Source organism: Lagenorhynchus albirostris, chromosome 15, assembly GCF_949774975.1.
Source record: "Lagenorhynchus albirostris chromosome 15, mLagAlb1.1, whole genome shotgun sequence".
NCBI classification, from domain to species: Eukaryota; Metazoa; Chordata; class Mammalia; order Artiodactyla; family Delphinidae; genus Lagenorhynchus; species Lagenorhynchus albirostris.
In genome coordinates, this window is record NC_083109.1 from 6861659 (window position 1) to 6885042 (window position 23384).

The 23384-nt window shown below is 45.6% G+C and overlaps 1 protein-coding gene across 1 annotated transcript; it reads left to right on the forward strand.

Annotated features, from left to right (window-relative positions):
• Nucleotides 1-1584: 1584 nt before the first annotated feature.
• On the forward strand, nt 1585-7426 carry CBLN4 (cerebellin 4 precursor). The gene is made up of 3 exons (XM_060123924.1): nt 1585-1875; nt 4843-4959; nt 7229-7426. Exons 1-3 carry the CDS (start codon nt 1585-1587, stop codon nt 7424-7426), a joined length of 606 nt encoding a protein of 201 aa, XP_059979907.1.
• Nucleotides 7427-23384: the final 15958 nt, after the last annotated feature.

Here is a 23384-nt window from a genome sequence, read left to right on the forward strand (position 1 = left end):
ATTCTCAGGAGGGGGTTGGCATTTTTTAGGGGGAAGGTTCCGGAGGGCTGATTTTTGCTGCGTTAACTTCCTCTCTCTTTTTCTGGCTTTGCCTGGGTGGATTCGCGGTGTGGGTGGGAAGGCGCACCCTGAAGCTTTTGAGGCTCCTCTTCCCGGAGCGGAGCGGAAGGCCTGAGGCACCTTCTCCCAGCGGCCCCCAGCGGCTTTGGTCCGTCCCAAGGCTTCCCGGAGCTCGCCAGGCCCCAGGGCTTGGGGAGGCAGTCTCTGGGCAAGGCGCGGTCGGGACGGCGGCGTGGGTCCCCAGGTGCCAAGCAGCGCGCCGCGCGAGGCCGCTGCCGCCCATCCAGCTTCGCAGCCGGGGCTGGCAGCGCCGCGCTCCGCTCGGAGGGCGCTCGGCGGCGGAGTCCGGTGCTCGGAGGGCGCTCGGCGGCGGAGTCCGCTGCTCGGAGGGCGCTCGGCGGCGGAGTCCGGTGCTCGGGAGGGGCGAGGGGAGCCTCAGCCCCCTCCGCCTGCCCAGACCGAGGAGGGAGCGAGCAGGCGCGGAGCTGGCCCAGGCGCAGGGCGGTGGGCGCCTCTCCCTGCGTACAGTATCCCTGCTGCGCGCTCCCCGGGGCTGGGTGGCCGCAGACCTTGGCAGCCAGCAGTGCTGTGCGCCCCGCTTGCCCCGGGGTGCGTTAAGCGCCAGGCAGGAGCTGCTCAGCGGGGGTCACCGGACTCCTTCTTCCCCTTTCCCTGGAGCCGGCGGGTTGAGCTAGAAGCCAACCCCAGCCGGACGTGCGCTCCTATAAATAGCGCGCGTGTGCCCGCCTCGCGCTCTCCCGGCTGCGCGAGGACAGAGAAAGTTGTGCGCAGGGACTCCGGGCGTGCGGCCGAGGCAGGAGAGGACCCCACCGGCCGAGCCGCCCCGCATCTGAGAACTGATCCCGCGAATTCGTGCTTTCCGTGCTGGGGATCCGGCTAGCCAATGCGTAGCTGCCGACTTCCGAGAGACACCAAGCTTTGGGGAATTTCTGGCTAAGCGAAATTGAGGGTCGCTAGAGACCTGGCCATGAACACAGCCTCGCGTTCTTCCCAGTCCGGGAAACACCTTCTGCTTCTGTAATTCGTCCCTGCCGCGAGCCAGACACGTACTGGACCGACGCGGGCACCACTCGGCATCCACCGTCCCCGTGGCTTCTCTGAGTCTCCTTCGTTTTTCCTGCTTCGTGGTTCACCCGGGGGTGACTGGGTTTGGGGAATTTATCATTTTCCTCTTTGAGGTGTGAATGTGAGGGTTTGGTGACTTTTAGATGTCTAGGAACAAGGGTGGGTGCAGGGGCCCCAGGCAGGGCTGATTCTTGGGCGGAGGAGGGTGGGGTATAGGGGGTTCTGCATGAGCTCCTTAAAGGACAAAGGTAGCAGAACCAGCGAGAGAGCGCGAGGGGAGACTTTGACTTCAAACAGGATTGGAAGTGTGCGCGCCGCCGCCGCCGTTCCCGCAGCGCTGTCGATCTAGCCACGGGCATCTTCCCGAGCTCCGGGGTCCCGGGGTAGGAGGCGACGCGGGTGAGCAGAAGCGCCAGCCGGCTGCCCACGAGGCTCACCATGGGCGCTGGGGGCCGGGCGCTGTCCGTGGTGCCGGCTGTGCTGCTGGCCCTCACTCTGCCCGGGCTGCCCGTCTGGGCGCAGAACGACACGGAGCCCATCGTGCTGGAAGGCAAGTGCCTCGTGGTGTGCGACTCGAACCCGGCCACGGACTCCAAGGGCTCCTCTTCCTCCCCTCTGGGGATCTCGGTCCGGGCGGCTAACTCCAAGGTCGCCTTCTCGGCGGTGCGGAGCACCAACCACGAGCCGTCAGAGATGAGCAACAAGACGCGCATCATTTACTTCGATCAGGTCAGACCCCGAGGGATGCGGGGTGTCAGGAGTCGGGTGGCGGGAGGAGCGATGTCCAGGCAGCTCAGATCCGGGTTGAGCTGCTCTGATTGCGATTTGGGCGATCGTTTCGGCACTCGCCTCCGCAAAGGTTTTGGTCTGAAACTTCTGATATCTCTCCCGCCACCACCCCGCCCCCCATTCCCTCTTGGCCTCCGGAAGAGCTGCTGGGGTGGTGGGAAAGAGGCCGGGGGTGTAGAGCCAGGCGTCGAGAGCTCAGCACAAGTTTAACAGCAACAGGTCCATAGGACCTGGCAGGATCCTGGTCCCTGGACCTCGAAATCTCTTGGCCAGGGCTTGGCCCCCTGGCTCAGACTCCTCTGCGGGTGCTGCCGAGGCCATTCTCGGGCACAGTACTCTCTCTGATGCTGTATAAATGATTTGTTTCTCCCAGGTGGAGAAGCGTCTCCCCAAAGAGAGCTCTGGGGGCTCCCCAAAGAGATCTCTGCAGAGATCTCGCGGGTGGCTGGGGAGTGTAGGAAGCTGTGGCCCCGGTCTCATCTCGCCCACCTTTCCGCCACCGGGATCCCCATATACATTGCATCCCCATATACATTGCAGGTACCGCTGCAGCGGAAAGCCCTTCTCGGCTACTTGGAGAAAAGTTGAGAGAAGGAGAGGAAAAGGAATCGGGCAGCTGCACTGAGCTCCCATAGGGAAGCGCTGGGGAGCCGTTCTCCCTTCCCCTGCTCCGGTCCTTCCAGAGACATGCAAATTAGTGGGGAAAGACAGCCTTGGGGGCTGAGGATAAGGGGGTGGCGGGGGAACTGATGAAAGCTGTGGCTTGTTCTTTTTAGCAACCTGGAGCTCTGGGGTTTGGCTGATGAGAAACCCCAGGGTATCAGCTTAGCAAGGAGTCTTAAAACTGAAATCAGACTCCAGGGGTATCATCTCAACGTCAACAGCACCCAGAGTCTTTTAAATTCCAAAGTCGTATGTGTAGTTCACAGTTGTGTGCCGCATGGGCAAGAGCACAGGTTAAGTGGTGCTGCAGGACGTGCCAGGGAAGGGATGCGGTGACATTTCTATTCCTTACTTAATTGTTCCTAAGTAATATACTCTCCAGCTGGCCAAAGACAGAGAATGCCTCTCTGGGGCTTCCTATTGAATAGCCATCATCTTAAAAGAATTAAGCAGCCCCTTTGGGGTTTTGGTGCAGTATTTTCCGTCTTGATGTAAATGAAGTCAGCACGACCCCTGGTTTGTGTGTCAATGCATTAATTAAATACTGTGGACATTGCACTATCCTCTGTACAGTGCATTCTTTTCAGTGACCTTTCTGTCAGTTAGAAGAGGAGAAGGGTTTGTTCTTCTGTTCCGGGTGCCCATGCATCTTAGAGACAACAAGACACATTTAGTTATAGATCTCGATGTGCTTGGATGCTCTAATTACAATGTAGAGTCAACATCCAGCCTTATGTGTAGTCAACACTAATCAGCCGGTGCCATTATTGCTAATGAATTATGCTACTTGTATCTGATGCAGGAAGTCCCTGCTAAGTGCCTCAAATTATGTTAAATGTGCTTAAACAAATCTTTGTAAAATCTCTGTTAGGAATTATTGCATAGCTTGTGATTTGTTGTTGAAAGACCATTGATCATTGGGTCAGAGAAAGAAATCTGATGCTTACTTGGAAAAAGGTGTAATCTCAGAATAAAATGCTACACCAACATACATTTTAATTTGGGGGTTGAGCCTGGTACATCTACCTGACCATTACTATAATTCTGGTGCATTACTCACAGGCAATAGTATGTCTTTAGGGAATTATGCAAAGGGCTTAATATTAGCATGAATGTAGCGTTTAAAAGAGATAGTAGCAGATTGCCATTGATATAGGGGAAATGCATCTTTAGAAGGACATCTGATTTTTTTGAATGCCACTTATAGATTTATTTCTTGGAGAGAGATGGAAGAAACCCTAGTTATCTCCTGCCCTCCGCTCCTGCAATACACACACACACATACATTCTCCTGCTCTTTTTCATAGGAAGGGTCATACCTATGTGACATTTAGCTTATGAGGTCACTTATTGAAATTCAGAGCTAATTTCATAACCAGTAGAATCAGGCCGAACATTTCGGAATACAGAGTGCACTGTTGTTTTCTTGGGAACCAGTGCTTTATTTCACTCTTCGTTTTTGCCCCTTGAACTTTAAATAAAGAGCAGGTGATTGATAAGGGAATGGATGACGGATAACACTGGGAGCAGCACAAGAAGGCCACCTGTTTCACCGTCTCTACCCTTTGGCAGCCTGCAAAGGCTGAGTCACTGCCAAAATATTATAATTAAGGCCTGGATGGCATAGGAATGGAACAAATGGCCGTGGGGCTTAGCAGAGGTTTGGCGGAGCCTCAGAGGAGGGCTGGGCATTCAGCTCACTCTGTGTACCAACTGTTCAGTGTCATGGATTATGTCACACGGTGGAGGGAGTGTCCAGACCTCTGTGTGGTGTGTCCGGGAATGACTGCAGAGAGCCCATGGGTGCCAGTTGGCTGGCTTGGACACGTCACCTCTGGACACTGTGAAGGCTCGTAGAGGGTGGGCGCGTAAATATGTGGCAGAAGCCTTTTATTTGACTCTCAAGGTAAAGCTAATATTTATAAGCCTTCACGTGTTTCTAGATGTTTCCAGAGCCATTAGGCCTTGCTGGAATTGAGGCATGACTACAAAGCTGTTACTTTATTTTTTCTTATACCATTTAAAAGACAGAAGAACCTTCCAATATACAAATCCGTTTTCCAAGTCACTAAAGAAAAAGGGATAGAACTCAATGTTTTATTTTCTATGGTTTTAAAAGTTAGTTTTCTTTCTTAAGAAAGAAAGAAAAAAGAAAGGAAAAGAAAAAGGAAGGAGGAAAACTTATTTTACTTACAGAAGAGAATATTGTAATAATTGACTGCTGTTTATTCTTTTTATTTGTAGATCCTAGTAAATGTGGGTAATTTTTTCACCCTGGAGTCTGTCTTTGTAGCACCAAGGAAAGGAATTTACAGTTTCAGTTTTCACGTAATTAAAGTCTACCAGAGCCAAACAATCCAGGTATGTCTTTTGACCTGTTCCCTCCGTACTCTCAGGCGACAGTGTTTATCAGCAGTGGGTTATGTATTTAAGTATTTATCCAAAGATGTGTTTCATTGTAAAAATAAACAACCATCTTTATAGTAGTTTATTTTTAAAACACTTAATTTCCAATAACATCTATTAAGGCATGTGACAAGAAGCATATAGAAGAATAAGCAATTGAACTTACTACCTTAATAACAACGTCACTTAAAAAATATTGCTTAGTGGGCTTCCCTGGTGGTGCAGTGGTTGAGAGTCCACCTGCCGATGCAGGGGACATGGATTCGTGCCCCAGTCCGGGAAGATCCCACATGCCGCGGAGCGGCTGGGCCCGTGAGCCATGGCCGCTGAGCCTGCGTGTTGGGAGCCTCTGCTCCCACAACAGTGGGAGCCTCTCACAACAGTGAGAGGCCCGCGTACCGCGAAAAAAAAAAAAATATATATATATATATTGCTTAGTAAAAATTCAGTGACACAAATCTCTTTATAAGATCTTGATTGCTTTTAATGCATGTGCAAAAATTACCTGAATTTGTAAGAAAAAAACTAGTAAGATTATCAGAGCTTTACAAGTAACTACTAAATAGATAAAACAAATTTGCTGTCATTGTTAAAATTATGAGCTACAGTTAACGACTGAGAATAAATCTGTGAAGGAACAGTTATTCAATATACTTTTAAAGAAACAATGTGCTGTGCTTATCCTCTAAGTAGTTTATCCTCAGTTACTCTGATGTTGGTGAATTCTTACCAATTGCAGTTTCACAGTTAATATATTTTGTGTTGTGCTTTCTAAGGAACGGGCTTGAATTTACACTCACGGACAATGATGAAGCTAGTTCCTATAGTATCTAACATGCCAGCACCCAGTAACACCAATACATGTCTATGGAATTCTAGGATAACTTTTTATCATATGTTCAATGTTTGTATTGTATACTATGTCCATGTGAATGATAGATTACACACTCATCTACTACTTTTACATGTCCTAGTGCATGGATAAATTGATAGGTCTCAGATTTAATTTATTCAATATTATTTTTAACATAAAAGGAATGAATATCTAGTAAACAAATTTCCTTCCATGGAAAAGCTTTTCCCAAGCCCCAACATTTAGAAATTTTTGTAATGTTTAACACAGTATAATCAAAATTGTAGTAAGGAGAGAAGGGAATAAATTTGATTTTATTCTTTGCTAATTATCCATCATTAAAATCTTCAGTGGTAGTGGTGATTATTATTTTTAATACACATTTCTTATCAGGGAAAATGAAATCACAACACACATATTCCATAATTTCAACTGATTTTTAGCACTCTGCATGTCTCAGCGGTACAGTAAACCTGCAAGGATGTTAGTAGAACCTTGCGGTACCTGGGTTTCTCAGAGCAAAGGGCACTGGGGCTCTTTTTGCTAATGTACTGGGAAGCCACAGGCTCGCGTCATTGCCAAAAACTTGCTACTGAATACGAGAGGTAAATAAAGTATTCAATAGTAGGCTTAAGTTATGTGCTGAAGAGAAGCCAGTTTTCACATGGCTAGGTTGCTCTCCATGGATGGTATTCTTTTGTGAGCATTTAAGGAAATTTCTATGGGAGAAATTAAAAAAATTTTTTTTTAATTAAGAAAGATCAGCTTGGTAAGACCATACTAAGCCTAGCCACCACTATCTGCTAATTTGAAAGGTAAGGGGTATATTTACTGAACATCAGTTATTTTACCAGGTTGGTCATTTTAGACATTATTTTTTACCCCCTGCCCCTCATAGATGCTTTGACTTCCTTTCTTTTTTTTCTTTCTCTCTTTCCTTCTTTCTTTTCTCCTTCCTTTCTTTTCTTTTCTTTCTTTCTTTCTTTCTTTCTTTCTTTCTTTCTTTCTTTCTTTCTTTCTTTCTTTCTTTCTTTCTTTCTCTTTTCTTCTCTTTCATCTACAATATTAGTTTCAGGTGTACAACATAGTGAGTCAAGATTTTTATAGATTATATTCCATTTAAAGCTATTATAAAATAATGTCTGTACTTCCCTGTGCTGTGCAATATATCCTTGTAGCCTATTTATTTGATACATAGTGGTTTTTACTTCTTAATTCCCTACCCCTATCTTCCTCTCCCACTGCCCTCCCCTCACTGGTAACCCTAGTTTGTTCTCTGTAACTGTGAGTCTGTTTCTGTTTTGTTTTATTCATTCGTTTTGACTTTAGAGAGAGATTTTCAGTGGTTTTTTTTTTTTTTTTCCCTTGTAGGTTAACCTGATGTTAAATGGAAAACCAGTAATATCTGCCTTCGCCGGGGATAAAGACGTTACACGTGAGGCTGCCACGAATGGGGTCCTGCTCTACCTGGATAAAGAGGATAAGGTTTACCTAAAACTGGAGAAAGGTAACTTGGTTGGAGGCTGGCAGTATTCCACGTTCTCTGGCTTTCTGGTGTTCCCCCTATAGAATTTGATTTCTTCGTGATGTTCATCCGGGTGAGGGGCGGCCCACCCCTGACTTCCTGGAAGATCATTTCCTCATCATTGGATTGATGTCTTTCCTTGGTTTCTCATGGGTAAATATGGATTCCCTGTAAGGATGCTAGGCCTGTCTGAAGCAGTACTGAGCTCCACAGGTTATTTTTGTGCGTGTGCGTTTCAGTGTACTTGGATCGGGACTCACAGCAGTTGATACCCATCTATGCTTAAGCGTAACAGTTCAAAGCTGTCTGCAAGGTTTGTTCTGAATTTAATTTCCTGGAATTACTGAATTCGTTGCAGATGTGGCATTTTATTTAGTTAGTTTTCAAAGACCGGCAACTGGGTCTGAGAATTAGAGAACTGTATAAAAGTTCTGACTTCAATCAACGATTTGTGTGATACTGCCAAAGAATTGTGTGCTGTGTTGATATACTGGTTTCACTTTTTTTTTTATTGCTTTGGAATTAGTTTTTTTGGTTTTCTTAGGGTAACTGCTGGCTTTGTGTCTTCTCTACAAATAGGGTAATGGCTTGTCTGCAAACTTACTCTATGAGGCCAGCATCAGGACTTCCCTTTAAAAAAAAAATGCTTCATAGTTGTATTTTAATTCTATATGTGAAAGAGTCATATTTTCCAAATTATATTTTCTAATAGGAAGAGTAGATCATAAATCTAACAAGGAATAAGTTGCTTACCCGAATTCTAAGTGCTCAATCCTCAAACCTCCGCAAAACAGCTCTCCTCCATGGGAAATCTTACACTTTATTTCTCACTTTAATTAACGTGATTGATAATAACCACTTTTTAAGAACCTAAGGGATTTTTTTTCCCTTAGACATGACCACTTTATTAACTGGAGATGGGATGCCCTTGTTTTTAATTATACCTATTTTTCAAACCTCCTGTTGTGTTTGAAGTATCATCTGGTTTTGCCTTAACTCCTTAAATTGTATAGATTTATCTGTTTAGTTAATACGAAATCCAAATAGCCCAAGCTAAACTTAGTGCAATATCTTATTTTGTCTTTTGTATAGGTCATATGAATTCATAAAATTATTTATGTCTCTGTTATAGAATAAAGGTTAATATATGTTAGTTGAATTGTTTTGTCCTTTCGGATTTGGAAATATATGTTTTACATGATTTATTCTCTCTCTCTCACCAACCCTTCCTCTCTCCCTTCCTCGCTCTTGTCCTTCCTACCTTTCTCTCATTTCTTTGTCTTGGAGTTTAAGAAAAGCTTTCTGAATTTTTAGAGAATGTACTCTGAATTGGCATAGGAAATCTTTACTATGTTTAATTTGTCCAGATCCAGTGAGCTTGGCAAAAGAGGATCAATGAATTTAGGAAACTCTCCTTTCAGAAGGACTTACTGTTAGGAAGTTAAGTTTTAGAAGCTCCCCTAAAGCATCATGAAGGACTCAGGGAAAGAATGAGTGGTGATGTGTATAAAGACCAATATTTTCAAACTAAAGACTTTGGGGAAAAGTTCTGCCCTTTTCTCAACATTAAAGGACAAACAGAAGATGGCCCATTTCTTTTTAGAAGGAACTATAATTATAGATGTGTCATGTGGAGATTTCCATGCTCAACTTCCTGGTTGGTTGTCAAATAAAACAATTTTGGGAGCCCCCCTTTTGCAGTTTGTGGCATCGAGGAAGCTGTTGCAGGATTCTGTGGGAGGAAACATGCAGGCAGGTCTTCCAGTATAGCTGTGATTAGTCACCAAGTCAAAATATTCATTCATCACAGGAAAACTCTCTGCTCCAAGAAAACGAAACTGAAGGAAATAAGGAGCTTAAACATAGGACCTCCCCGATTCCAAGTGCTTTTGGGGGTTCCTGGTGATCCCGGATTCTGTTATAACAGCCTGATTATCTAGTTAAAATTTTGTTTTAATTCTTTCTTTTCTTTGTTTTTTTTTGGACTTAAGGCTGTTTTCCCCATTCTTTTTGGTTTCTAGAAACCTGGATAGCTGAATGTCTTCTTTTGGTTTTCACTTTTTTAGCAAGTTACTGTTTTGATTCTTAGAATAAACAGCTTCAACCAACATTGCTTAAATTATCTTACAATGTGTTACATGCTTTGCTATGTACTGAGTTCATAGAAGTGGTTACATCTGCCCTTTTTAGACCCCCCTAGACAGCAAACACAGCCAGAATCTTCATAAGGAGCAATAGAGGTCGCAAAGTGTGGTTCTACTTCGCCTCTGACTGAGGGTACTGGGCTTTACCAATCTACCTTTACCATCTAAACCATCTGTCTCCAGAACGATGGTAATCCATTGGTCCCCCAATTGGTTGACCTAATGACCAGAGAGAAGTAATGAAAACAAGGAGAGGTGACAGCATGTGATAGCTGTTCACATTCAGAGCTGTGGAGCTCAAGTTGAATTCTTGTGGTTTTCTTTGGTAGGGAGGGAGGTGGGGTTTCAGAAGTTGGTTTCTAAATAGGTTATTCCATCCCCTCTAATACAGGCCTACCTTTAATCTGGGTTTCAAATGGCATAGAATCAAAAAAAAATTTTTTTTTTTTGTGGCTTTTGGTCTTCTCTGACCTTTCTCGGAAAACAAATTCTCTGTGAATTTGATCCTGAAGTTCTGTGTCATCTTCTCAAACTAAGAAGATGTGTAAGAATCACCAGAGGAATCTTGATAAAATGTAGATTCTAGTGCAGTAGGTCTGGAATGGGACCCGAGCGTGTGCATTTTTTTTTTTTTTTTTTTTTGGCGGTACACGGGCCTCTCACTGTTGTGGCCTCTCCCGTTGTGGAGCACAGGCTCCAGACGCGCAGGCTCAGCGGCCATGGCTCACGGGCCCAGCCGCTCCACGGCATGTGGGATCTTCCCGGATCGGGGCACGAACCCGTGTCCCCTGCATCGGCAGGCGGACTCTCAACCACTGCGCCACCAGGGAAGCCCTGTGTGCATTTTTAACAAGTCCCCAGATGGTCTCAGTGTTGCTGGCCTGTGTATCACACTTTGAATGGAGAGACCTACCATCACACAGTGTGGCCTGTGGACCAGTAGCGTCCATATCATGGGGGCCCGCTAGAAACCCAGGTGGGGTTTAGACTCACCCCAGACCTACCGAGTCAGAATCTATATCTGTGACAAGATCTCCTGCCCCTCCCATCCCCATGGTTCTCAGGCACAGTACAGTTTACGAAGCTCTGTCTTCAAGTAAAACCCACAGACCACCTGCATCAGAATCACCCGCTAGGCTTCCGACAGGTGTAACAAATCCCCCAGGTGGTTCTTACTACCTCAGTATATCCCGGGGCAGGGCGTTTTCTTTGCCGTGACCCCGGAGTCCAAGTACTCTCATTATCCTCCCTATTTTAAACTCGGGGAGCCCAAGGCAGTGAGCACGAGACCTTCATGCAGGTAAGCACGAGACTCTCGCTCTGTGATGAGAAAAGGCTGGAAGGAGTGTTGCCGTTTTGTGCAGAGGAAGGGCTACAGGAAGACTTCACCTCCAGGAAAGACGTGAGAGACCTGGTGTGAAGACGAAGGTAGGTCACCCGCAGAAAGTGGCGCCTTGTGAAGAAAGAAAACCCTTAGTGACAGTCCTTACTTTGTCAGCATTTGTTCTGAAATAAAGATGTAGTTGCATCTTGCTTTTCTTTGTGACTGAAGTGATCCTTCTCCAGGGATTATAGGGTCTCTGTCTAAGTATACTTGGCATTTGGCTTCAGAAGACATTGCTCAACTTAATAAAGTGTGTGTGTGTGTGTGTGTGTGTGTGTGTGTGTGAGAGAGAGAGAGAGAGAGAGAGAGAGAGAGAGAGAGAGAGAGAGAGAGAGAGAAAGAGAGAGAGAAAGAGAGGGAATGAGAATGGGAGAATATATTCAGAAGGATCCATGATGCCAGCAATTTCCGGTGGACTAGAAAGTACGTTTAAAATTCATTCAAGGGCAGAATCCTTTCTCAAAAATTTTTAGGTCCAATTGGTGATATTTATAATGAGAAAATATATTGTCATAGGTACTGAACTAAGGAAGTCTTTATTTCCCATGGAGTTACCTTGAGAACATAAATTTTGACCCTCTGGCTCTCCAGGAACTGGAAATTCTGACAGAACCTCAGAGGGCATCAGTCTGCTAGTTCCCTGGGAGGATGAGGAACTCTGACAAATAACTGTTGTGGCTGAGAGTGAAGGGTAGAGAAATGGACCTTGTGTCTCTCCTCTTGGCTTTTTTCTGTTGTTGTGGGTTTTTTTGTTGTTGTTTGCTTGTTTTGGTTTGTTGTGTTGTCGTGTTTCAGCTTGGGTGTCAAGGTACAATCAATAAAGGGAAGAAAGTGCAGGGAAATTAATACAGGCTGAGTCGCTATTTTCACATTTTTACTTTTTTTTCTTCAGGACAGGAGGAAAACATGGTTTAAAATGACCTGTCCATTCAGTGGTTTTCTTTCCTAGCCTTCCGGAGAGAAGGGAGTTAAACAAGCAAGAGCAGGCCTGGGGCCCATTTCCGGGGGTGGGGGAGTGTACTGACCAAGCATTCAGGGAGGCTGAAGATCGTTAAGTTGGAAACAGGTTCTGGTGGGTGTGGAGATGGCTGTCCCACCAGTGAGGATAGGGCTTTATCATCCTGGTTAGGGCGTCACCACCCAGGAAAGAGGGCTGTTACCATTGGCCAAGGAATTTAAGGAATGCGTCTCCACTGAATACTCAGGTCAGAAAATACCTCTAGCCCCCCCCTGCCCCGCCCCCCGAGTGCTACAACAAAAGTTTTTCTGTATTTATACTCTGTAGCCCACTGTTTGGACTGGACAGTTATCCTGTTTAGCCAACAGCAATGGCCAATCCGCGTGATTCCACTCTCAGGATGGGGTTAGGGGGATTTGATCATGTTCCGTGTTTGACACAAATGGACCCAGCTTCCTTTGTCAGTTGTGTACGGCTGTTTTCTTCTCAGTTCCTTTGCTATTTGGAAACACATATGCATTCATGAGTGCTTCATTTAAAATAGCTTGGCATTCACTTCGAGTGTGAACATTTTTTTAACACTCAGTGAAAAGGTGTCATGCTTTTTGCTCCCCACATAAAAAAAAACGGAGCAACTCCAGGCATAAGAAGCATTTGGTCAAAGAGGTAATGTACAAGGATAAAAACAAATTCAACCAAAACCTGAGAAAAAGCGAATGATAAAATTTCACTGCTCTCTGACATGACAGTCAAATGGAAAGGAGTAAAATCGATCCTGGTTTCTGTTCAAGTGTTGTGCTTTTCCTTCTCTCTCTCTCTCTCTCAGCGTTGAGCCCAGTTCTCTACAGGTAAAATGATGCTGTTTCATACGCAAAGATTTCAACCCCCTTCATTAGTGTGACTTTTTGAACCACGAGCAGTGTCGGAAAGTGTGCTAGGTTCTGCCCTTCCGTTTCTTGGCTAGCCTGATTGGAGGAGTAATGCTGCTGGAATAGTCTGGTAACTTCTCTCGGGGGAGAGGAACAGCCCACGTTTCAGTAATTCAAGGAAGCTGTTTCTGGGCCTGGAAGGAAGCCATTTCCAGGCTTGGAAGGAAGCCACGTCCAGCTCTCTCTCCTCGGGACAGGAGGCCTCTGGAGGCTTCAAGATTTAGGAACAACTTCAGAAGCACCTGGGGCTGGTCTCTGGGGAGCTGGGACTTTGCAATATTTTATAAGTATCCATAAAGGGGACTATGGAATCTATAAGAGCCATTAAAAAGTCCTAGTTTGCAAGATTGCCTTTTCTCTGATTGAATTGGTTGTTTAAAAACTAAAGAAAAAATACCAAGTCCTCCTTTACTACCAGAAGTTGGCACAATGCCATGGTTGAGGTTGGCAAGAGTCACAAAGTCATCCATGATTTTCTGAGAGTTAGAGGCCAGGTTTGTTAGGAAGGAAATAAGTCAGGAGCCTTCTCTTGGGGTTTGGGCACATCCATTTTTTACTGAATAAACCATCACACACTTACTGTGCCCCTACTGCGTGCCCCATGTTCTGTAAACTTTACCATTCCTACAAGTTGCAAACCTCTTTTACCATTCCTACAAGTGCAAACCACTCTTGCAAGTGAATGCTGCTTCACTTTCTGGGTGGAAATCCTGCAATCTGGAAAGCAGAGTGTGGTGTTAGTGTTTACTGAGCCCAGCAGTCTGGGAGTTTTGAAACAGTAGCCTGCTGTAAGTGACCTCCTCGTTGCTTTCACCATAATGTTCTTTCAAGGTCAAGCCTTGTTAAAATGATGAATGATACAGGGCTGCCATGTCCAGTTGTGAAGGTTGTACACTGCACTATTCCAGGGGTGTGCCATGTTTGTCGTAGACATCATAGAATTATGTGTTTATTTCTGCAATTTTCTAGCGGAAAGCAGTAAACAGTATTCTGACAAGCATATTATGACAACCTTCTGATGGAAGTATCTTTAGTAAACATTCCTTTTCCTACTTTGCACAAAAGTGCCTCAAAGGTTAGTGGTAGCCTGAAGAGAAGAGAGAGGCTTGCGTTCCTACGTCCTGCCTATCATGTCTTGTTTCTAAAGAATATCTTTGGTTATGAGAAGATGGGGCATGAGGCCTGCGTACTACTGGGTCTGTGTTAGATGGTTCATCGCCCTTCAACACTCACCTGTTTAGAGCTCAGGTGTCTGGTCCGATTCAGTCTGTGAAACGTCCCCATTGACCCTGGAGCTGAAAGGTGAAGGAAACTTTCTCCCTAAGAGTCAGCCTGCTTCTTGTGAACCAGTAAATACGGCTCCCTGAAAAGCTTCACAGGTTGAACATAAATCTATACATTTATGTTTTCAAGGAAGACAATTCTTTAAAAATCTGCTGTAACTCAACTGTATTTCTGCCTCTAAGACCCCCCACCCCCCCGACACACACACACACATTTGGACTGGCTGGTAGGGAATTTCTCCTCGGTTTTTCTTTTCGCCAGCCCCCCGCCATGCATCCGGATGGTAGTTCTGAGGTCTGATGACTTGTAGGTGGGGATAGCCTCCTCGGTCACGGGTTCACGTCGATTATGGCTGAGGTGCTGAAAGTCCTACAGGCGATCTGCTTTCTGCCGCACATTTCTCTCGAGGAAATGAGTAAAAAGCAAGCTACTTGCTTGAAAGGCGGGGGAGGGGAAGGGCTGAGCAGGAACATTTCACTTTGTCCAAATAGTCTCCCCCTTCACGGGCTCATAGCCACCCAAGCAGCTGTGTGCCGGTGCAGGCGGTCCCAGCCGTGTTTCAGGTGACTGTGCACCTGTGTCCCTGACTTCCTGACCCATTTCTAAGCTTTGAGACTCACGGCCATGCTTCCTGCCATGTGCACGCCCATCTAGTCTTACTGCTGAGTCTGGGCTCCCAGAACTGACCTGATGAGGGGTTAAGTCACCTTGGAGAAGCTGCCTTTCCAAAACCAGTTCCTACAGTGCATCCGAAAGGACTTCCTCATAGTCCAAAGGGAACCTAATTTCTGGAAGAATCTGGCTCATGCTAGGCTGGGGAGAATTAGCTTTGTCTTCCCCAGCGGATGTTCGGTCTCTGTCATTTGGATGAAGCTGCCGGGAGGGCTAGAGAGACTTTCCAGGACCTGCTTCCAGCATATTCATGAGCAGTTGTGCTGCCCTGTGGCTTTGAAGGTTCTTGGAAAGTGGGGTGAAGGATCCCCCGCTTCACCCCCATGTGACCTTGGGCAAGTGGGTGGTCCTATCTGCCTTGCCTACGAAGGGGGGTTCAGCACGCTCTTCAGTTGTTCTTGAACTTCCCTGTGCACAAGAACCCCCTGGGATGCGTGTTTAAGATGTTATAATATCGTCCCCCATCCCCAGGATTTCTGGTTCCGTAAGCCTTGCGGAGACCCCAGGAAATCTGCATTGTTGACCAGCATCACAGGGGATTCTGATGCTGGTTGTTTCTGTACTGCCTGTTATTTATTATTTAAATAAAAACGCACACTGAGGCTTTACAAACAATAAAGTGCTGCGCTAATGTGAAGAAGATTGTTCCTGATACTATGATTAGGAATGACCATCCTTGCATTGTCTGTTGTCTTTTCCATGCAGCCACTAAGTTTGAGCCAAATAGATGAGTCTCAGAGTGTGAGGTTGCTCTTTAAATTCCCCACCTGAAAAGTCAAATCTGTTGGAATAATTTTCCTGATGGTTTATTTTTTCCTCCTTCTGTTTTCTGAATTATCAAATCAACGCATGTTTGCTTAAAAAAATTACAAACGATGCTACCGTGTGTAGGGTGAAAAAAGAAGGATCATTCTCATTCTCCCTGCCAACTCCACAAGCATCTCTGACTTACAGGGACCCATATGATGGGCACTGGAGCCCACACATCTGTTCTGTTTTTCAGTTTCTCCCGGTGACTCGAATAATCAGCTAGATATTAGAGATGCTCTGGAGTGACTTTTCAAATATTGCCATTATTCAGTCCCAAACAAGAAGTTGACTTTAACCCATCTTTCTATTTAAAATTCATGAAAATATCTGCCCCCAATTCCAGATAGGATTCATTAAAAACTCGTCACAGTGCTGTCAACAGAAGCCTCTTGGTGCTGATGCAGTTCCTGATGTGCGGGGACCCGGGAGGGCTGCTTACTTCTGCAGCTTCGGGAGAGCAGCCAGACGCCTTTCTCCCCAGCACCTCTCCGGGTGTGAGTGACAGGAAAGAGGGGCGTCTTGTTAACAGTTCCCAGCCTTCAGCCCCGGAGAACAGACTGAATGGAGATCCTGAGAGAGAGCGCCCAACCTCTCGGCTTCCTACACAGTGGAAACTCGTGTTGAATACGTACAGGCCTTAAACTGCTCTGAGGGTAGCCAGGAAGGCTGCTCCGGGGTGCCAGTGGGTAATGCTGGCAATATGCAGCACTGCTGACTGTGAGGGTGAGTGTCACGGGGCTTCTCCTGGCATGATTCTGGAGATACCTTCCGTGCAACAGACAAAATGAGGCAAGCCTCTTGACAGGCAGAGTCCTGCTGTCTCCTGCAGGTTACACTGTCCTACTTTGCTGCCTGTGTGAAGCCTTGAGCTCTGCAAAGCTGTGGCTGAAGAATCGAGATGCTCGGAGAACCCAAAAAAGCATTGAGAACAGCCAAGCCGATCGACTCTTTCTGCAGCACTTTCTCATCACAAAAGGAATGCCCACTCCTGGTAGTGAAGTTTAGAGGATTCAGAGAAGCAACAGCAACAAAAATTCTAGACCCAATCTTGCCACCCAGAGATAGTCCCCATTAATATTGTAGACGTGTGTGTGTGTGTGTGTGTGTGTGCGCGCGCGCTCACGCGCACACATGCGCGTGTCTGTGTGTGCATTTTTTTTTTTTTTTTGCGGTATGTGGCCCTCTCACTGTTGTGGCCTCTCCCATTGCGGAGCACAGGCTCCGGACACACAGGCTCAGCGGCCATGGCTCACGGGCCCAGACGCTCCGCGGCATGTGGGATCCTCCCAGACCAGGGCACGAACCCGTGTCCCCTGCATCGGCAGGCGGACTCTCAACCACTGTGCCACCAGGGAAGCCCTGTGTGTGCATTTTTTAAATTTTACTTTCTAAATTTTATTTTTTTTATTGAAGTATAGTTGATTTACAATGCATTCCTTTTTTTACAAACAAAATTGGTCATTGCCTTCTTTGGGAAAATCTATTCATCTCCTCTGCCCATTTTTTAATTGGGGTGTTTGTTTTTTTGTTGTTGAGTTGTACGAGTTCTTTATGTATTTTGGACATTAACCCTTATCAGCTATGTGATTTGCAAATATCTTCTAAATGCTATATGATTTCACTCATGTATGAAATAGAAAAAACAAAACAAACAAACAAATACAGGAACATACCAAACCAAACAGAAACAAATGGGTAGGTAAAGAGAGCAGAGTAGTGGTTACCAAAGGGGAAGGGAGGGATTGTATAGAATGGGTAAAGGAGATCAACTGTATGGTGATGGACACTAAATGTTTGGCGGTGAGCCTGCTATAGGGCATACAGAAGTAGAAATATTATGTACATGTGAAGCTTATGTAATGTTACAAACCATGTTGGAAACTCAATAAATTTTAAAAAATTTAAAAACTGTATCTTTTTGGTCTGTAACTTTCTCTTTCTTAGTGTATTAACATATTTCCATTCTTTTTAGTGTAACTTTGCATTTTTTTGTTATTTTGAGGCAATAAAAACTTACAAAATTTGCACATACAGGACTGAATTCTTTCTTCCTGAACTATTTGAGGGTAAGTGTGTCCCCTTACCCACAGATACTTTAGTACATATTTCTTACAAAAGAGGAAATTCTTCTACATAGCTATGGTACAACCATAAAAATCAGGAAATCATCTAATAATTCTCAGATTCTGTTGAAGTTTCACCAGTTGCCCCAACAGTGTCCCTTATAGTGAACGGATCTAGGTCAAAGTTATATGTTGCATTCTGTTGTCATGTTCCTTCAGACTCCTTTAGTTTAGGACATTGCCTCAGTTTGTGGCTGACTCTTGTGACCTGCACACTTTTGAGAACGACAGTCCAGTGTTTTATTTTGTAGCATGTCCCTCACTTTGGCTTTGTCTGATGTCTCCTCATGATTGGATCAGGTTAAGCATCTTCACTAGAGATATCCCAGAAGTGAAGTTGCCTTGCATCCTAGCAGTTAACACATGATTTAACTTTGTCCCATCACTGATAATGTTCCCTCTGGTTGTTATGGTGGGGTCTACCAGGTTTGTCCACTGTAGTTACTCTTTTCCCCATTGGAATTGAGAGGTATTTTATAGGGAGGAATTTTGAGACTGTGTAAATATCCCATTTATCACTGGACTGTTTGTCTGCCTGTCTGTCTGTTTGTACCTGTATGGACTCCTGGTTTCCTACTTTAGTCATTGGGTTATAATCCACCACTATCATTATTAACTTAAATGCTCAAACTGTCCTCAGTGTGGTCAGAGGGAGCCCTTTGTGTTTGGCTTCATTTTTTAAAAAAACATATTTCTGTCATTCTTTGAGCACATGCTTACATAAAAAGATGTTTCAGCGTCTTGTACTTTTTCTTCCCCAGCACAGGAAACAGCCCTTTCTCCAAAGCTCTGGTTTCTTTTAGTGGATATTGGTACTTAGAAGCCAAAATCTGGGAGCTAGGTTTGCTCATTGCTGGTGTTTCTGTTCCTAAACATTCTCAGTGGACAAACTGGGGAATGTATGTAGGTACAACACACACACGAATCTATCCATCTGTCCATTCATTTATCTATCAAAATCTATGAGTTTCTTCCAGTAACCTCTAATTCCAGTCCAACAACACAAGTTCACTTTGATTTTCTCCATTTCCATATTTGTACCTTACTTCTCGGAAAGTGAAAAACCAGGCTCACATCATTCTTAATTTACTTACTGATCAGTCCCCCTGTACAGAACTGATTTTGGTTTCTACCATTTTGCCTCTCCCCCTGCGTGGATGCCCTCCTTACCTCACTGGGGATCCAACATCTCATGCTGCGCTTCCCTCCCCACCTCCCCACACCACTGTGGAAGCCTTCCTCACCCCACCTGGACGCCACACCTGGCATGGGGTCACTTCCCCATTTGAACTCTCTCCTCGCCCATTTGGGTTTCAACAACTCAAGGCAGGTTGCCCACCCATATGGATGCCTTCCTCACCCTGCTTGGGCATCAATAGTGCACTGGCCCATTACACACACACACACACACACACACACACACACACACACACATCTATCTTATATATATGCTTCACAACATTTTTCATTGTATGGTTTATTTATCTACTGACTTACATTTTCTCTTGCCTTTCTCTTTTGAAGGTAACTACCATCACTGAGTGACTTTCTCTTGTCACTGCAACTAGGGACTCAAGAAATATCCATTGATTGACATACGTGAAAGCCATTTGCCCGCCTCCACAGTCATGCTCCTGTCATCAGGTGGCCATTGAGAATGAGGTTGACCATTTAGCATTTGCCGTAGATTTCTTTCTTGTGGCAGTCATTCTTGCTGCCCACAACATATTTCTGGTTCTTCCCCCTTCCAGGCACATGGGTGGGCCATATGAGAAGTCTGTGGCTAAATGACACGCCAGTAAATTGAGAGCAGAAGTGATGTGTGTCACTTCCATGAAGACACTTTCAAAACCCATGTGCAAACTGCTTTCTTCCCATCTCTTTCCTTTGGTGAACGTGGAAGAACAGATTGAAATACCTTCATTATTCTGAGATCTCAGTCATGATAAACAGAGGCTCCCTGCTGACCTGGGCATGTAGTGAGAGAACAAAATAAACACCTTGTAAATTAAGTTTTGTTGTCACTGTTCCATGCCCCAGACTATCCCGACGAAACATTGCTTAGATGGAACAAAATAGATTATGACATCTTACTTCGTGTTAACACTTCACTTCGGCTTTTGCAAGAAATAGTTTGCAGACGAGAAGAGCAGAATTTGGATTGTGACTTTTGTAGGAGAGAGAAGCAAAAGAGCAAGTGTGAACTGACCCCCAATTTTCTCCAGGCACGAAAGTCATTTTAACTAGGCGATGTCATAAAACCCTACAAAATATACACTAGAGACCTGCTCAGTGAAGACAGGTAATGGACTGAATGACCTGCCAAGCCTCTTGTTTCCTCCTCTAATTTCTGTGATTATCAAAATGATGAAGTACAGCCAGTTCATTAAAATCTCTCTTTGAAGGCTGACACAAGGCTCCTCACATGTCTGTGTCTCTCTCTGTGTCTGAGTGACAAATGCCTAAATCATCCTTCACAAGGCCTAGCTCAGAGGCCAAACCGTCACACCTCACACTGGGGGCTTGTTTGGCCAGCCCTCTGGCTTTGAATCTCGTCTTCTCAGAGTTCTTTAATGTATTTACTCTTTATGTGCCAGACATTTAAAGGACCTGTAGGGGACAGGTGGACACGACCAGGCCTGTCTGATGGTAGGGATGCCTGCTTTAGTAGGGGTGGGGCAGGAAAGCTGTGGCTGGATGAGAAACTGCCCCAGGACTGCTCCCTGGGCAGCTGGACAGTGCCATAATGTTCTGTCTTTGAGTATCATACCTTTTCTCCAAAATGAAAGATTCCCATTTTCTAATCAATGATTTTCCTCAAGCTTTTTCATCCAACATCTCAGGCAAACTCAGTCAGCAGGGCTGGGTCTTCACCCTTCCCATAGGCTCAGGCATGTATGAGGGGCAGAAATAGCAGAAGCCTGCTTATCAACTTCGATGTGGTCTTGTTAACATTCAGACTCCTACCCATTCGGTCTAGGGTTGGGCCTGAGATTCCACATCACTAATACGGTCCACTAACTGATACAGATGTTGCTGATTCTTGGACCACACTTTGAGTATAAAAGAAATCAGAGGAGATAGTCCCTGCTCTGATGGAGGCCACCATCTTGCAAAGGAGACAAAGAAGAGCCGGAAGATTGGAAATAGACCTGCATACGTGGAAACAGAAATGGAAGTAAACGCTGTTCTAGGCATTTTTACACACTCTCCTAGGAATCACATTTTAAGTAGGGCTTCTCTAACAGTGACATCCCAGCTTGGGTTCTCAGGAAGCGGATGCTGGGACAGTTTGGGGTATAAAGTATTTATGAGAGATCAACATACAGAAAGGAAGGGAGGGGAAGCAGGAGTGGGCAGAAGGAAAAGAAAGTGAGATGCAGGCCATTGAAGCTTGGGTTACCCCAGTGGGGAGCTTTGGAGCTATTACCCTCAGAGTGCCCAGCACTGGGCCAAGTGGCTAGGCCCTCTACACACTCATGCTACCTGCCCAGCTGCGAGGAAGGGTGTGGCCTCCAGCAAGGCCAGGCAGGCCCTGAAGGCATCAGCAGCTGGACTCCGACGCTGACGCATCCCTGCAGCTGAACGGCAAACACTTCCTGAAGGAAGGGTCTGCGTGGTGCATTTCTATATCCACCACGTGAGAACTGGAAGAGTTCAGGCAGGAGTCTTCCCCCGTGATTAGAAACCGAAATATCTGGTGGGTAGCCTTGTGTGGCTGCTTACAGGTGATGAATATAGTGATTGATAAATCAATTTCCAAAGTGGGATTTTCCCACAAGACATGGCTCCTCAATCGTGTAGACTTTGGGGGGGGATGAAGGCTTCCATTTATTGGTAGTGAGTAGAGGAGGGACCCAGGCAGGCAGACCACTTGGAGAATGAGGCCTCTACCTCTGGGGGATTAATCTGGCTGAAGAGGCAGCGGCCATCATTATGGCTGTAGCATCTTAGCTAGGGAAGACTAGCGGCCTAAATAAAATCCAGAAAAATAAGTGTGTATATAACGTCTTCACAGAAAGATAATCCAGAGATTATTGATCGTGGTTTTCTGGAGTTTCTTAGAACTTTAGCCAGATAGCATAGACCTAGTTAGTGGTAACCAGTGATTCATTTTGTGCGATTCAACTTCTGTGGGTCCGTTGTTCAGAATTGCTCAGTGAGATGAGAAGGGAAAGGGTTTCCTTTGGAATTTTTTTTTTTTTTGGGCCATTCTGTGTGACATTTGGGATCTCAGTTCCCCAACCAGGGATTGAACCCACGCCCCCGGCATTGGAAGCATGGAATCTTAACCACTGGACCACCAGGGAAGTCCCTCCTTTGGACTTTTTTTTTTTTTTTTTGCGGTATGCGTGCCTCTCACTGTTGCGGCCTCTCCCGTTGCAGAGCATAGGCTCCGGACGCGCAGGCCCAGCAGCCATGGCTCACGGGCCCAGGCATTCCGCGGCATGTGGGATCTTCCTGGACCGGGGCACAAACCCGTGTCCCCTGCATCGGCAGGCGGACTGTCAACCACTGCGCCACCAGGGAAGCCCCCCTCCTTTGGACTTTTAATGCTGGTTGATAGAGCTGTCCACAGAGTGGAGGTCAAGCACCTCACGTTAGGCTACTTATCAACTGACATGGGGGTGATGAACACTTCAGAAGGATCTTAATTTCCAGGTGCATTAGTCACCTATTGCCACATAACAAATCACCCCAAAATTTAGTGGCTTAAAACAACACGTTTTCTTATCTGACGGTTTCTGCAGGTCAGGAATCTGAGCGCAGCCCACCTGGCTCGGAGTCTCTCAAGGGGGCAATCACATGTCAGCTAAGTCCGAGGTCTCATATGAAGGCTCCACTGGAGAAGAACCCGCTTCTAAGCTCACTCATGTGGTTGTTGGAAGGATTCATTTCCTTGAGGGCTGGTGGACTAAAAGCCTCAGTTCATTACTGGCAGTTGGCTTTAGTTCTCTGCCATGTGGGCCTTGCCAACAAGGAAGCTTGCTTCATCAAAGTGCAGGCTGAGATAGCAGTGGAGAGACAGGCCAGCAAGATGAGAGTCACAGTGTTTTACAGTCTGAAATGACACCCCATCTTTTTTGCCACATTCTGCTCATTAAAAGCAAGATCTGTAGATCCAGTCTGCCCTTAACAGATGAGATTACACAAGAGAATACCGGTAGGTGGGGATTATTGAAGGATATTAATAAAGAAAAAGATAATTGATTCATGCAGAAAAAAAGCTAATAAAAGGAGAGATTTTAGGAAACTGTCTACATTCAAGGTGAACCATCAAAAGAGAATTCTGATGAATTCAAGGATGTTGGTAACTGACATAATAAAAGTGGTCCTGAGGGTTAACCAGTTCTGAGACTCCAGGTCAACAACAAAGGCATCCTTACCCTTTGGGGATGCTGAGTTTGAACATTAAAACTTAAAGGTTTCCAATTGATAACATGTCATTTAATTTACCAGAACCTCACTCAAGGATGGAACTCGGGATGTTTGGAAGAAATATTTTGATAAGTCATTGGCACCAGGGGTTAAACTCAGGGTAGTCAGTGGCTTGTAACCTGCCGTTGGGTCCTTGCTTCTGCAGGTTATTTTGTTTTGATGAAGGCTAGAATGCAGGTTTGGGTGCAGAGAGGAATTGCTCAGTGTCACACCGTGGAGGGAAGTGAGTGCAGTTGCTTGCTGGCAGGGAGAACCACCT